At 42.7% G+C, this 16,612-nt stretch overlaps 1 protein-coding gene across 1 annotated transcript in view; it reads left to right on the top strand.

Annotated features, from left to right (window-relative positions):
* KIF20B (kinesin family member 20B) overlaps nucleotides 1–14,703 on the top strand; it is a 38,718-nt gene extending 24,015 nt beyond the window's left edge. Inside the window, exons 22-33 of the mRNA XM_082221999.1 lie at nucleotides 238–360; nucleotides 1,474–1,531; nucleotides 2,173–2,298; nucleotides 2,968–3,107; nucleotides 4,455–4,610; nucleotides 6,144–6,311; nucleotides 7,153–7,296; nucleotides 8,118–8,318; nucleotides 10,443–10,526; nucleotides 11,329–11,473; nucleotides 12,818–12,960; nucleotides 14,382–14,703. Coding sequence (XP_082078125.1) covers nucleotides 238–360; nucleotides 1,474–1,531; nucleotides 2,173–2,298; nucleotides 2,968–3,107; nucleotides 4,455–4,610; nucleotides 6,144–6,311; nucleotides 7,153–7,296; nucleotides 8,118–8,318; nucleotides 10,443–10,526; nucleotides 11,329–11,473; nucleotides 12,818–12,960; nucleotides 14,382–14,453 — 1,560 coding nt within the window. The 3' untranslated portion in view covers nucleotides 14,454–14,703. The remainder of the gene's footprint in view (nucleotides 1–237; nucleotides 361–1,473; nucleotides 1,532–2,172; nucleotides 2,299–2,967; nucleotides 3,108–4,454; nucleotides 4,611–6,143; nucleotides 6,312–7,152; nucleotides 7,297–8,117; nucleotides 8,319–10,442; nucleotides 10,527–11,328; nucleotides 11,474–12,817; nucleotides 12,961–14,381) is intronic.
* Nucleotides 14,704–16,612: the final 1,909 nt, after the last annotated feature.

Raw genomic sequence — 16,612 nt, 5'->3', positions numbered from 1 at the left:
CACCATCCAGTGCTGGCTGCTGGTCTGGTAGCTAAGAGAAAATTGGGTGCTCCTACCCCTACTGGACACCATTAATCTTACAGTATGCTTTGCTGGTTCACTTTTTTTCTGCCCTGCTCCTCGTGCTCCCAGTTGCAACGAAAGTGGGCAACTTTGAACCATGCAGTTGCTTGTGGCTTATCAGTGCAGAAACAATAACACAGCATCAAACACCTAGAGACCTGAATCTCCTTGCAGGTGGGGGACATGCGTACTGAAGAGAAGCTACTACGGAATAAAGTCAGTGAACTTGAAAAGGCCAAAAACCAGTTATCTGAAGAGCTGGTCATCAAGCAGCGAACTATCCAGGAATTTAAGAAGGTACTTGTTGTTGTTGTTATTATAATAAAAATCATGTCTGCTTTTGTGCAATACTGTGAGAACTCCCTGCATAACAAATACAGAAGTGTTGGAGTATAGGGATTAAGCATATGACTAGGCTGTCCTGGACCCTGGCTGGTTGTGGCTGATGGGAGTTCTAGTCCAGCAGCTTAAGGCTACGTTCTGCTTCTTCCGTTGGACACAGAATACCTGCTGTCGGGAATCTCAACTGGGGAGGGTGCTGTCACATGCATGTCCTGCCTTCAGACTTCCCATAGGCATCTGATTGGCCACTTGTGAGAACAGGAAGCTGGATTAGATAGACCTTTGGTCTGACCCAGTAGAATTCTTAGCATTGGTTACTCCTTAGACATAGCACTATCACCGTCTGTTCCCTATTACAGATGGGATAATACAGGTATTTTGCACTGGCCCCGTGACGATATCAGAGGTTAATGAAGCACAATGAACACTTTTTAAAATGCAGAGTGAAAGTGTCAAGAAGCGTTTACACAAAACAGATCTCAAATAAGATCAGGAATAGGTCAAGAACCTTCGTGTGCCTATGTCCGTATATGTTGTTCTCTATGCTGCACGGGTGCCGGCTTTTTTTCAGTCTTACAATGAATTTCCCACTGTGTTTTGCACCTCTCTTCTGCATCACTATAATCCAGTAGCCTTCAGACCCGGGACCCATCTTTTTAACCCAAACCTGCATTGATAGACCTGTTTAATTTCTCCCAATATATTTCTTTGCTGGTGGTACTGCTGTTTCGACCTATCTTGGATCGGGGATGATCTAGTTGTATTTCCCAACCCATCAGTTGAAGACCAATGCATCAATCTACCTTCCAGGTCTGCTGGCTTTGCCATAGGTGAAGCCAGAGTTTCACAGTTGAGCTCAGTTTTAGAGTTACTGCTACTGAAAAGTTAGGCTGGATCTTGCCCTTCATCAGCATTAAGTTGGTTCAAAGGAAAACTGTTCAGTAGAGTTTATTTTTTAGATTGTTATTGTGTAACAAGGCTTTAAATTTATGGACAGCTATTGATATTGACGTAGTTTTCATTTTTGCACATATGCGTCTCCCCCCCCCCCCCCCGTGTCCAAATTAGGAAGAGCTGAATAAGAAACTTGAAGAAGCTTTGCAGCAGTATCAGAAAGCATGCAAGGGTATGTAATGAACAGAGTTTGTATATTTTACAGAGAAGTATGCCCTAATTTTGGTTTATGCAAGTTGCTTATTGTGTTCACGGTGTTGAATATTTTTGTTCTGGACTATTATTTTAGTAGTCAAACCTTGCTATTTTTAAATATTGAGTTTGGCTGCAGCTCTAAACAAGTACAGTGGTACCTTGGTTCTCAAACTTAATCTGCCCCAGAAGTCAGTTCCAAAACCAAAGCATTCCAAAACCAAGGCGCGCTTTCCCATAGAAAGTAATGCAAAATGGATTAATCCGTTCCAGACTTTTAAAAACGACCCCTAAGGCAGCAATTTAACTTGAATTTTACTATCTAACGAGAAATGAAAACAGTAAACAATGTACTGCAGTCACACAATCAGTAGCTGAACTGGGTTCCACATGGTCACAAAAATAAAACAAACGAGCCACAATGATGCAAAATAATAGCAAAAACAGACACACCTCAGCATAACACTCAAATCAGAAGCGTAACACTCAAAACGGATCATGTTCGGCTTCTGAAAAAAGTTTGCAAAAGTTTGCAGTGTTTGGGTTCCAAGTTGTTTGAGTACCAAGGTGTTTGAGAACCAAGGTACCACTGTATGTCAGTATTTGTTAATATTTTTATAGATCTATGTTCCAAAGAGAAAATCATTGAAGATATGAAACTGACTTTGGAGGAGCAAGAACAGACTCAGTCAGAACAGGACCAACAACTTGAAGCCAGGTTTGAAGAGAATAATAAACTCATGGCAGGTAAGTTATGAGGGCAGGACAAGCTCCTTTACCCCCTTTTTTGAGCCCAACCTTCCCCCACCCCTTTGGTACGTATGTGTACCTCTTAAAATATATATTCTTTATAGTTAAAATTTTGTCAACGCTTCTGTTGAATTTGAGAGGCATAGCCTTGTTAGTCCCTTATAGCAGCTTGAAGACTAAGAAGTTTTGCTATGGCATAATAAATGTTCATGAACTAGAGCAGGGCTAGGGACGATATGATGCAACCTGGCTTGTGATGGGCAATTTTGGAGGATACAGACCTTCTAAATAAATAATATTAAATAATGTTAAATTGGTACTGGGTGGTGGTAGGGAAGAGAAGGAAGTGGAGTAGTTGAATATCATGCAGTGCAAAAAGTACAGTCTCTGACAGTACATTTCAAGCTGAAATAGCTGAAATCCAAGGACATATGAGCAACTTTTAATCAAAGAGAAATGCCAGAATCCACAGTTGGGAAATACTCTTATTTGGTCCAGCCAAAATGCCACAGAAGCAAGTTCAAGTTCTCCAGAACTCTTCACTGGGCAAGATGTTAAACAAATTGGGATCGGGGTGAGAAATGAAGGAGAAAGTCCAAAAAAATCCCTCCGACAATGCAGTTTATGCAGCCTCTTGCATTGTTATAAATGCATCTACCCCTGTAGATCTGGAAGCATGGAGGAAAAGGTACCGTGACCTAGAGGAGCAAATGAGGAGTCCAGCACAACAGAAGGTTAACACAGAATGTGAAAAAAGCACAGAGTTGCTCCATGAAGAACTAAAAAAGCTGCAAGAGAAGCTGAAGGTAATGTTTGGGTTGCTGTCATGGTTTAAAGGTTCTACATGACTTTGTTGCAAACCACTTGGAAGACCTCGTTGCCATCTGTCCTGCCTGTTGTCAGAAGAATATTAATAAACTGCTACTGGATAATCTTGGCAGAATTTCCTGAGGGTAGAAGGGGCAGGTAAGCCTGAGCTTCTAAGACCCATGTGTCTGGAACACCATTATCCAGCTGGTTTAATGATTTTCCACTTGGTGTGAGTCTGTCTGACTCAAGTTCACCTTAGTGAAACTGGTTGTTTTCCCCATCATGAAGGAGTAGTGTTACCTATGTAAACTACCCAAATGCCTGGGCAACTTGCACCTTTGACTGAACCAAAAGTATCTAGGAATGTGCATTTGCCTGGCCTGCTAATACTGGCAGGAGCAAGTTCCTGCTGGCTCCAGTAGCTTAGAGCTACAAGTGGACTCTTCTTAGGCCTTCACTGGCCTCTTTATTTCTTCAGCTGCTGTAATTTCCTTGCCTGAACCTGGAGCCTTCTGAGGTGGAGTAGGCAAGTGGAAAAAGGATTGTTGCATTCATACTGCTGATAATCCTAAAGCTTACTCAGTTCTTCATTTCATACTTGGTAACAATGCTTGGTGTCCCATTACAACATGCACAAAAACTTATTAAGGATAAATAATTGGAATAAGGGGCATAAAGAACAAGGCAAATCAAAGAAACACTGATATTTTAAACAATTATTAAAGGTCAGGTTATTATTCATCCCAGGTCATATATTTGATAGGAACTTGTACCAGGATCACAGATAATTTATGAGGGGTGTATTCTTTGTTAAAGATATGCCAGCTGCACTGATGTGCATAGAAACCTATTTTTTTCTTCGCTTCTCACTTCCCTTTGTGGGCCCCTAGCCTCATGCTGTGGTCCCCTACTTATGCATTTCATTGAGTTTCATTGCACAGCTTAAAGTTCTTGCACCAGGGGAACTGCTTAGTTGGGTACCGCCCATAGCTACCATGACAACATTATTTGGGTGGAATCTGCCTTTCCCGAGAGTTGTTCATGTGGCTATGTACAATTTCCCAGACTCTGATGAAATGGAAGCTTCAACTTTCTCCCCTTTGCATGCCAAAAAGAGAGTGGGCAATAGAAGAGTATGCAAACAGAAGGCTTGCCAATGTGGTATTCACATAATGCTAAACCATGGTTTGGCACTGCCTCTGAATGCAGCATAGCTTTGGAACTACTGTACAAATAACTCAGCAAGGGGGCTTCGTGTTGGTAGATTGACACTTTTTTCTGTAGAAAAGAATAACATGTTCTTTCCAAACTGTGTGACAGCTAAAATTTTAACATTTTGACAGGAATATGAAGAACAACAGAAAACGGATCGCAAAAAGTGGCTGGGAGAAAAAATGGCTCTCATAACTCAGGCAAAAGAAGCAGAGACTCACCGTAACAGAGAGATGAGAAGATTTGTTGTAGACAGGGAACATCATGTGAAGCAGATGGAAGAAGCAGTGAGTAACCATGAGTTCCTAATGCGGCAGGTGTATACAGGAGGGGTGTGCTAAGAAGTAAGTTCTGCTGTGTTCAGTGGGATTTACTTTCAGGTTACTGGGTGTAGGATTGCAGTCTTAACCCTTCAAAAGATCAGCAGCCTTTTCCATAGAATTGTAGAGTTGGAAGGGACCCTGAGGATCATCTAGTCCAACCCCCTGCAAGGCAGGAATCTTTTACCTCCCGTGGGGCTTGAACCCACAATCCTGATATTAAGACCCTCATGTTCCACCAGCTGAGCTATTTTGTACTGTTCCTACTCATAGCTCATAACGTAAAATACTATACCCCACTACCTTCTCTCCAGATTCAACATTTTTAATTAAATCACTTTTATTGATCATTTTCATATCCTGCCTTTTCTTCAAGCAACTCAGGGGGGTGACAGAGGTGCTGCATTTTATCCTTGTGACAATCCTGCAAGGCAAATTAAGTAGAGAGATGGTCACTGGCCCCAAATTACCCTTTCACTTCTGGTCCCACTCCAACCCTGTGTCCGTACTGGAATAGTATAATTGCATTTTATTTTAGGCCGCCCTTGAAACTTTAATTTGTTCAAACCGAGGCATCACAGCCATTAGCCAGTGCTGATCACTCAGGCTGTATACTTGTGTCAAGAGAATTTCCCTGGCTACTGGTCAATACTTTGAATTTGAACTTTAGACCTTCAATCGGACTGGAGTCTCTTAGAATTCATCCTTCCATTCAGTCCCCTTGCCATGATCTGCAGATAGCGCCTTGTTCTAGGCTAGTCTTCCCCAACGTGATGCTCTCCAGATATTCTGGAATGCAGCTCCTTATCCCTGACCTTCAGACATGCTGCCTGGGGACTGTTGGGAAGGTATCAGCTGGAAGTCTGCACTGTGCCAATAATGTTCTCCTTTGGGGAACAAAATCCTGTACCTTCAAAGAATTGAAGGAGCCCAAAAATGTAATCCCAAATGTTGCAGATAAATGGGAATGAATTTACCAAAGTGGTGGGGAAACTTTTTGGATCAGATCAGTATCTTCCCCACCCTGCAGGTCAGCTTTTACAGGTCATAATGATGTCAAGTGATTGATAAGTGGGTGTTCCTGCCCACCTATCAAAGTTGGCCTGTGAAGGTGGAGATAGAACTTTCTGTGCATTAACTGATGCACAGGGAATTAAATCCAGCTTTCTGCAGAGATCACCTGTTTGAGTAGCCAATCCAGCCACATCTGTCATGTATGCAGCAGGTAGGAGTGGTTTGGGGAAAATGACCTGGGAGTCCAAATGGGAAGGCCTGGCAGGCATAATTTGGCCCATGAGCCAGAGGTTCTCCACCCCAATCTGCTACTTCTCTACCAAACAACACAAACTAGTTTACAACTAGTGTAACTTATAAAAATACAAAAGCTTCCCTGTATTAAAAAACAACAGCAACCCCGAAACATGTCCACAAAAAGTCATGCAGCTGGGACATTTTCTCCCTAAAGGGTTTTTACTGTGATTTTCAATTCCTTGCCTATAGGAAAAACTTGTGACTGAGAAAGATAATGATCTCCAAAAATGGCGGGCAGAGAGAGATCAGCTGGTGGCAGCTCTGGAAGTTCAGCTTAGCTCTCTACTTTCAAGTAATGCACAAAAAGACCAAGAAATAAAAGAACTGAAGGAAACTGTACTGAAAACTTCTGGCAAGGTCTGTGCAATGCCCTCTCCTTTTTTCGCATCTGCCTTTTTGTATTGATGTGTCTCTCGCACACGTATTCTGCTTTTTGTGAAATGTAGTGGAAGTATGCTTAACGGTCTTAATGACATTTCCCCCACTGGAACTTGTTTGATATTTACAAGTCCACTGCTTGGCCTACTGGGTGTTTGATGACTGTTAGCTGAATGAGTGAACTGACTCCATGAAACACATACTGTATCTAGGATGATCTGAAAGTTCTATTGGTGTGGCATTCGGTCTGTGATGGACCATTCACGCACAAAGTGATCACTTAATGTTGACCACCAAAAAAACCCGGAGCATGTGGGGTGCAAACTTCTGAATTAGAAGTTGCTGGGGAAGAACAACAGTTTTTGCCATTGGTGGCCTCACAGATCACATCTGGCAGGCTACACGGCGAAACTTTGTTAAGCACCCTTGCTGATCCGCGTTGGAACAGGAACTACAGCATTTCTTGTAGTTCCAGATTCTTCAAGAATCTAGCTTGTGTTTTTGTAGCTGCTGAATCATGATGGGCATCTTTTTGTACTATGTGCAATACAAGCTGGCTTTTTAATCATCAGGGATTTCTTTTGACAGATTCAGTGTGACAGATATGATTTGCACGTGTATTTTCTGAAATATTTTGGACTCCTTTTTTTAAACAAACAGAACCATGCACTGAAACATCCACATCGAACGTATGTTGCAGTTGGATTAGCTTGTTTTTATATAAAAGAGTGGAATCTAATGTAGTGCACTTTAACCTGTGCTTGACCATTCATTTCTTGATAACACACAGTGCTTTTCTTTTCTTTTTGTCTTTTAAAAGGATTGCAAAATTACAGCTAAAGAATCTAGAGACGACGTTACAAATAATGTAAGACGAGTTAGTTCTGAGAAATCTACAACTATGTCACCCATTCCAAAAAAAGAAGCAGAAAACAAGATGGACAACCTCTGTGACTATAAACTGGTAATTTAATGTTTTTAGCATCTTACAATGGAATCCTATATGTTACCACTGTTCTCAATGGGACTTACACCTAGATAAGTGAGGAATGCAGACAAAGTCTCTTACTGTTAGGTCAGGTGCCATTTTTCCTGCAATTACTACTCATACTTAAAATTAGTAAATTTCAATACTTGTTAATAGGGGTGTTTGTGAATAAAATGTATATTATTTTGAATTTTATATTGATGATGATTATTGTTACATATAGGGATATTCACCTTCATTGTTTATATTCCTGGATTCTGACTGTCTCAACTAGAAACTGGGCACGTTGTGTTGCTGGTTCCATACCAGCAGAGATTCAGCAGGCCTCCCTCACTTTTGACTTTCAGGCACCTCTTGAAGACATCATCATCATCATTATCATCATCATCATAAGTTAACAAGTCCACTGTTCAAAACATTTTGATTAGCCAGGCATTTTTCTGTTTTTCATGGTTTGGATATTTTATTGTGTAGTGTATTTCTTATACACTACCCTGATGTCTTATGAGTAGCAAAATATAAATAGTTATATAAATGGGCATTTGTGGCTTTTCAGCAGCAAACAAGCTCTACAGAAGGAGGGCATTTCATAAGACAGGCGCTGTTTTGTTAGATAACTGGTTCTGCATCTTTTATTTTCTTTTCCATGCATATTCTGGTATGCCTCCATCCTCCAATTTCTCCTTTTCCCTCGGGGCTCATGTGGAACTTGCCCTGGCACCTGTCACTCTGAATGTTACCCATGTGGTTTTCATCCGCTCTTCTTTCCATTTTACGCTGCTTTACTCCAACCGTAGGACCAGTCAGACACCATCCTGGATTCTTGTGAAGTATCTTCAGAGAGCAGCCAAGCCAGTCGATTTCCGAAACCTGAAATGGAGATTCAGTTCACACCTCTGCAGCCCAATAAGATGGAAGTGAAGCACCAGGGGAGTTCTGCCACAGTGACCATAAAAGTCCCCAAGGCAAGGAAAAGGAAGAGTAGTGCCATGGATGAGGTATTTAGTCATGAGATTGTTTAACGTTGTTCAGGGTGCGTGCACATACACAGTAAATACAGTTGTACCTTGGAAGTCAAACAGAATCTGTTCAACTTCTGAAACATTCAGAAACCAAGGCGCGGCTTCCGATTGGCTTCCGATTGCACAGGCGCACCGGAAACAGTAGTGGAAGCTGCGCTGGGCATTCGGCTGCCAAAAAAAACAACGATTGAAAACCGGAATACTCACTTCTGGTTTTCGATCGTTTGGGAACCGGAACGTACAACTTCCAAGGTCAAGGTACGACTGTAGTACTTAAAATATTGATTAGAAAATTTCCCAAAAGTTTCAGTCCTAAACACATCTTAAAAACTCACAAACCCATTTGATGAAGTGGGCATGAAACCTTTATGTCACAATACATCTGTTAATCTTTAAGGTGCCGCAAGAAGCTTTGTTGTGCTTTAATTATATCATATTTTAGTTGCCCCTCTGGACTGTTCACAGCCGGAAAAAATAAATTCCGTCTTCTAGTCAGTTGCTGTCATCTAAGCAAAGGCGGCTCAAGCCAATGCATAGAGGACATCTCTGTATTTCCCAGGCGGATGAGGTCACAGCCCAGGGAATTTGAATTTTACTTTTAGATTGGCTTTCTAGCTGAATGCAGCCTGTACTCTGATTATTGGCAGCCTTCCAATCAGTATGTCATTGACAGTGGTAGAACTGCGTCAGGTTGTGCCCATAAAATATCTGGCCTTCCCTTCCACATAAGAGTCCCACCAATTCATAATTAATTTTCACACTAATGGTAGCTTTCTGCTAAGGAGAGCAGTGTGTGGTCATTTTGGATCACTATCTGTGGCAGATACTTTTGGATACTTTTAACATCTGTGTTAAAACTTCAAAAGAGTGCTGCAGAAGGGACCACATGAATTCATGAATACTTGGAGGAGGTGAGTTCACTGGAAAAATAACTGGTCTCAACTATTTTTCTTCAAGACAAATACATTCTCAAGATGCTGGAAAAGCAGAGTTAGGAATAAATGCACTTCTGATGGTCTCAGTCAGGTACTGGATCTCTTTGAGCTCTATGCTCTAGATGTATGTGTAGATGACAGCAGTATTAGTTCTTCATATTTCATGTGTTGCGTCATAACACTTCAATGAAACTAAACCATAGCTAAATTCAGCTTCCAGAGCCCATCTCTCATCAACCACCTATTACCTATTGCGGATAATCTGCTATGCTAGTATACTTGTCACTCAGAACAGGAGATGTACAACAACTAAAATCAGCCTGCCAGTAACTTGTGTCAATTAATTCTAAGAGGCACTTGGGCTACAGTCTTAAGCATCTGTACCTGAAAGTAAATTCTACTAAAATGGGTTGGATTTCCTGCATCAAATGGTTTTGGTGTGTGTTTGTTTTATATTGCAAGTTATGAGAAACTTGCTCAGGAACTGGGATTATAAAGCTGGCCTTTATTGGTGACAGCACTTTAAAATTCAAAAACTTTAAAAAAATGAATGGGCTGTTTTTCTTTAATTGAGTGGTGGCGATGGAGTCCTGAACTCGATCATCTTCCCATTTAGACACGCAAGCTCCCGCTATATATTCTTTAGTGGACTTTAGTGGTTTATCAAATAGTGTTTGCTACCTCACCCTTGGTTTAGCCTGAACCTACAGGGTGTCGACATCTTGACAGAAACCTGCAAAAAGGTCCCGACTATTCCACCAACCTGAATCATGCTAGCTATTCATTACAACATAAGCAAACATTCCCATCTTATTGGCCTATATGCTGGCTGTCAATGCTAGATGTTGCCATACTGACTTCTGTAGCTATTAAAAAGTTGCCCTTTCACTTCGCTTCATTATATTTCTTTGCATAATTAACACACAGAAGAAATTAGGTGAAACTGGATTAAAACAGCGGTTTCAGTCTTTCCATTTCATTTCAGAGCATGCTTCTTGTTTAAGTAATGTTGTATAACAAGTTCGTGAATTTCTGAGCATTGCTTTTAGGTAGATTTCTAACAATAGTTTTCTTTTTCCTTTGAGAAGCAATAGTTTTCTTTTAACTTAAACGGCCCTTCTTAGAAATAGTACTTGGGCGCTGAGCATGCTGCTTTGTTTTTAAGGACTTCCTGAAGAGTGAAAATGAGAAGAATGCTCCATCCCCAGCTAGTACCTGGTCCGGTTCATTATCCAGAGAAAAGAAAAAGGTGTGTGTTTGCGTACATGTACGTATGTGTGGGAAGGATTGTATCCAATGACTTTAATGATGCTGTTGTCCACTTTAATATGAAATCACCATTTTGACTAGCAGATGCTCCCCAATGCTTTGGGCTGTTACAGGTCATACCCACTTTGCGTGGAGGTTCTGTTTCTGGCCCCTGCACGCATTGGTGAAGTAAGCCCATTCTACCCTCTTTCAGGTCCAAAAGGACCCACGTCAATTGGACGTGTGCAAAATGGTCATCACCTGCACAGTCATACCTTGGAAGTTGAACAGAATCCAGTCTGGAAGTCTGGTCAACTTCCGAAATGTTCGGAAACCAAAGCGCAGCTTTGGAAGCTCCTGCAGCCAATCGGAAGCCATGGAAGCCCTGTTGGATGTTTGACTTCCAAAAGAACATTACAAAAATTGGAACACTCCTGGTTTTTGATCATTCGGGAGCTGGAACATATGGGAGCTGAGGTACGACTGTACTCAGAACACTCGTAAAGTGTTTTGGAAATCCCATTGGGGCATACCAGCACTCCAGAAACCATTAGTGTAATCCCCCCGCTGGCCTCTGGAGGGTAGTTAAGCTCTACCTTAAAATCCTGTGCAAATAATTTTTATAATAAAGGCCTCAGCTTTATTAGTTGTATTACACTGTAGCAGGATCCTGCCCCTCCCTCCAGAAGATCAGCTGCTTGCTTGCCCACAGACAGTTGGTTATATGATGGCAAAAGTCTTTCAGACTGCGCTAGATCTCAAGCCTGCCATCCTAAGTGTCGTGATGTTTTGTGTCCCTCCAGACTGCTCCTGACGGCTCTCCTAGAAAGGATTATCCCTTAAGAAGCAAACAACTTGCATCGGCTATAAGGTCACCTGGGAATGTGGGTGGGGCACTACAGAAAGTTGGCAATTTCTTTCAGAGTTCTACAAACCTACAGTCCAAAGGTAAACAGCAAACCAGAGATTAATTTATTTCATCTCCTAAAGGTTTTCTGTAACTCCTACTCTAAAGGAGACAGCTTATGTTGAATCACATGCGGGAAGAACTGAGTTTTCATGTCTGGGGGATCGGTCTTCCATTTCCCCTGTTTGCAGTTTTTTTCTGGGAGGCACACTTAGAGCTGTAATAACACTCTTGTAGTCTGATCCTCTTGCAGAGCAAGGACTTGGAGGTGGCTTCAGCCCCTTTGCTGCAGCATTGTCAAACATTGGTTTGGGTGTGAGACTAGGACTGGGGAGACCTGGGTGTGGATCTCCAATCAGCGATGAAGCTTGCAGGTGACCTTAGAGCAGTTGGTGTCATGGATGCAGAGGAGTGCTGGGAGGCACCAGCTGGAGAACCCCAAGGGGAAGAAGGCTCAGAGCCAGGGGCGTGGTGGTGGGACGATGATGAGCAGTCAGAGGGAGAAGAGAGGGGACTGGAAGAGGCAAGAGAGTTTAGTGAGCAGGAAGAGGCTGTGGCAGAGGGCAGTCCAGACTCAGAGGTAGGAGATGAGGGGGGCCAGAAGACAGAGATAAGGCAGGCTGCTGAAGAATCTAGGGAAGCCCCCACTCCTGCTGCAACTAGCTCCTCTCTCCCCTGGTCTCTCAGAACATGCAGAGAAATGAATGAGAGGCAAGTTGACAAAGCCTTAGGGTGCTGGGGGAATGAACTGGGGGGGGGCGACACTCAGTGGTGGGAAGGTGAGGACTTTCACTCCTCGCAACTGTCTCATTGGGGCAAGACCTATTGGGAAGGGTTGATAGGATCACTAAGCCTGCACTGTTTTGGTTTCTTTGAATAAAGAGTTAACTTCACTGATGGCAGTGATTTTTATTGCTGACCGACACTTGACTCCTGACAATTGCTTTCACTCAGCCTGACCTTCCTCAGGGCTGTTGTCAGGTTAAAAGGGGAGAGGGGGGAAGAACCACATATCCTACCTTGAGCTCCTTGGAGGAAAGGTAGGCTATACACTGTGCCCATTTTTGCTACATGCATTCCAGTTGTCTTGGTCCTGGCTTGTGAAACCGGACATCAGGAGAGTATCTTTTTGATGAAGGTTTCAGTGTGGTGGCTTAGGTAAAAGAACAGCACAAGCAATAAGATGTGCTTGCCTTATATTTACTTATTTGCATTATACTTATTTCAAATGGTTCCTATTACATTTTTTAAAAAATTGCTACCTTTATTTGCTGTTCATTTGATATATGGTCTGCTGCTGTGGATGCAATCCTGTGGGGAAGGGATGCACCTGTGCAGTTTTGCACATAACAGAAGGGTAAAATGTTGCGAAATGCCTCTTCCAGCCAAGAAGCTGATGGCAACGATGAAATCTCCCAGATCTACGGAGCAGGAGTCCGTTAAAGAAAATGATAGCAAGCCAAAGCGAGCAAGGCGCAAGCTGTACACAATGGATATTTCTTCCCCTATGGAGTTCTCTGGACAAGTGGTAAGCGGTATCGTGAAAAAAGTTTTTTTAAGGAAGCTGCCCTTGGGGGACAACTCATCTGATAAATTAATTTATTACCTCTCCTTCAGTCCAAGATCCTGGAGTGGGGTTGTATCATAACAATTTAAAAGACAACATTAAAAAATTGTTTAAAACAAATTGCAATCGCAGGGATAGAGTGGGTCCTAGACAGTTACATCTCATGCCAAAGGCCAGGGTAAAGTTTGTGTCTTCAGCATACAGTGAAAACTACTATTGAAGGTACAAGATGCATGAGCTCCACAGCTTAGGGGCTGCCACAGAGAATGGGATACCTCCAAGCACCTGAGAGCGTAGAACAGCCAACAGGGCCGCCTTCGTTCATCTTAACACCCATGGCGTGCTGTAAGGAGGAAGTCTTTCAGCTAGTTGGGTCCAAGTCATTTAGGGCCAACTAATGTGAGCATACCTTGAATCAGCCCTGGAAATGAGCTGGCAGCCAACTGGACACTATTATATAGCACAGATAGACGAAAGGGATTTAGGCTGTGTTTAACCCTCTTTCCCTATGCTTCCTGCTATTGGAATCTGCATTAAACAAATATGCTAGCTTAATCTACTGGAAGTATGGCGGAACAAACATTTCATTTTATGCCAGAGGCTCTCTTCTCCCGCCACCAAGCCGTGATTTTACGCATATCTGCTAAGGTCCGCTGGGACTTAATCCGAAGTAAACACACATAGAATTGTAGTAAGGACTTGCTACCAAGGGCAAACCTGTTTCAGCTAGGGTTTCCAGGAGGGCTTCTGATTCCCATGTGGTCGACAATGGCAACAACTGAGAGGTGTCTTCCTCTCTAAATTAGCCTATTGAAACAAAGTGGATTTTGGGGCAAGGGGCAGGAGTGGATTTTGTTGTGAAAGGGTTATGAGCCCAGTTCTGATTCTGAACACGATTCCTGGGATTAGGATGTGCTCATAGGTACCCTGTTTCTTGGTGCACATCCTCTTTCCTGAGCTGCTATTTTGTACCTGTCTCTGATTGGTTAACTTCAGGGCTTGTAGAACCCTGAGGTGTGCCAACGCCTGATCTGAGTAGTTCATCATGAGTTCAGATTCCTTGTCAGCCCACATGGGACAGAGTGTAAGATGTTCATTTCTACATGACTTAGTCAACTAACTTCTGGGAGGGGTTCAAGAAGCTTTATCATGAGCATAGGGGTGCAATTACTGAGACAGCAAAGCCATTTGTCCCTGAGAGTAAGCTGTCCAGGCACACAGGGCCCTCAATCATGGAAAACACTCTGAAGTCTAGAGATTCCTGGCCACTGATCTCACACTTCTATACCGTTCCAAAAAAGTTCTTAGAAAAGTTTCACTTAGTTTGGTCCAGTAGTTATTCACTTGATCTGTTAACAGCAGTTCCTTAAATTCCTTTTCAGATCGTAATGGATCAAAAGGAAAGCGATCACGAAATCATCAAGCGACGGCTCCGGACAAAAAAACCACATTGATTTTAGTGTGGGTTATGTGTTGTTGTGTTGTTTTTTTTAAAAAACAGGGAATCATGTACATAACATAATCCTCAGCAGCTGAATTTCGGAGCACAGCTCTTCTAAAGTGGAAAGTGGGTGTAGATTGGAAATAGTATAGCATCTGTACTATTAGTTATATGTACAACTTTGTGCATCCCACTAGTGTTTTGAAATTCCTGTATAGGCTTTGTTGCAGCTGGGAGGATTAAAATAATTGACATCGTTTTGATGTGTGTGTTTGTGTATGTCTTTGTTTCCATCTATTCTCTCCAGAGACAATAATCCACAGCAGTTGTTCTGATCCACAGACCCAAACAAGGGTCTGTGTGAGTGGTTTGATGCAGGGATACCAAAGTAGATTGTCAAAAATGCCGGAATGGCCAGCTCTAATGCTCTGTTAAAGAAGAGTGAAAACTTACAGCACAACCTGCAGAGCCTCACTGCCTTTACAGACATGGGATGGACACCACAGCACTGAGAGGTTGTGATGACTTTTCCACCAAGCGCTAATATGTTAACCATTGCTTATATCGAAGACAGCATACATCAGTTTGGCCAGAACCTCCACCTGACCCATGAGGGCATAAGTGGCAACTATCCAAGGCTTACTGATATCTCCTGTCTCTGGGCCCAGAGCCCAGCATCCCAGGGCCCACATAAAAGTGAGCCAATTAGCATATATCAAAGCAAGTGACTATAATCATATATGCGCTCACTCTTGTAAAAGCTACCAATTAATTGTAGGGTTATCTCGACTACCAAGATGGTGTTTGCAGAGCTTCCATAACATCTTCAACACAGTGTTGAGTGCATTCTGTGAGTCTGTACTTGTACCAGGTCAAATTAGAAATTTGGCATGGGGCTGACAATTTCAGAATCTTTGCTTTCATTGCATATTTCTTTTTAATCATCATCATCATCATCATCACTTATATCCGCCTATCCGACAGGGTTGCCCCAGCCACTCTAAAATCTTCCCTACCCAGGGCTGCATTCAGATGTCTTCTAAAAGTTGTATAGTTACGTATCTCCTTGGCATCTGATGGAATGGCTTTCCACAGGGCGAGTGCCACTGCTGATAAGGCCCTCTGCCTGTAACCTCACTTCTCGCAGGGAGGGAACCTCCAGAAGGCCCTCAGAGCTGGACCTCAGTGTCTGGGCTGAACGATGGGGGTGGAGATGCTCCTTCAGGTATACTGGGCTGAGGCCATTTAGGGCTTTAAAGGTCAGCACCAAGACTTTGAATTGTGCTTGGAAACATACTGGGAGCCAGCAACCTGAGTTTATAGACTGGGGAGGGGAATCTTAATTTCAGGCAGTCTTTGGCATTATTTGGTCTCCCAACACTGCAGTCAACTCCTCCTCTCCAGACCACTCCTCTCTGAATTGCTCTGTACATGTGCAAGAGGAATGAGTGGCTCAGAGAGAAAACTCTATTTTGATGCGGGTGCGGTTCATGTTCCACCCACAATTCGCTGCAGCCTTCAAATCTCAACAGCCCCTTCATAAGAAAAAAAGTCTCCACTCCTCTATTAAAGCTATGAAGGCTGTTTAAAACTTGCCAGCAGCGCCCACTTGGGGGTGGGAGGGTTGTGAAGCTGAGCTGTACTTCAAGTATTATTTGCTTCTGGTAGTGGCACTCATAAGAAACTTCCACCTGAGCTCACCTTGTGTGTGTGGGATCACCTTTATGAGCTCCAAGAAGTGGCTGCCCCCACTAAGTTGCTACAAATATATTAAGACAGCCTCTGTATTCCATATTTATCACTCCAGATAGGTTGGCTCCCCACCCCCCCACCCCCAATCATTTTGTTTCAATGACAGCAGAGGCGAACACTTTAAAAAACTGCCTTCTTTTCTGTGAAATAATGGAATTTAAGTGAAACTCCATTAAGAGAGAGAGCTCTTCAGCTTGGTTAGGGCTGTTTTGATGTACCCAGTTCTAAATGCATTGGTTTCGCACTGAGATAATTTCTGTTTTTAAAAGAAAAACAAATTAACAAGTGTTCTTGGGCTAAATCCGAACAGTATATACTTACTTTAATGACTGTGCTAATGCACATTTGTGCAACTGGCAGGGAGCGAAATTAAGCACTTCAAAAAGTCTCACCACATTAATTCTTCACTTCCCTCAGCCA

The sequence above is a fragment of the Podarcis vaucheri genome (assembly GCF_965113315.1).
Source record: "Podarcis vaucheri genome assembly, chromosome: 5".
Classification (NCBI taxonomy): Eukaryota; Metazoa; Chordata; class Lepidosauria; order Squamata; family Lacertidae; genus Podarcis; species Podarcis vaucheri.
This window is presented reverse-complemented; position numbering and strand designations above follow the sequence as displayed.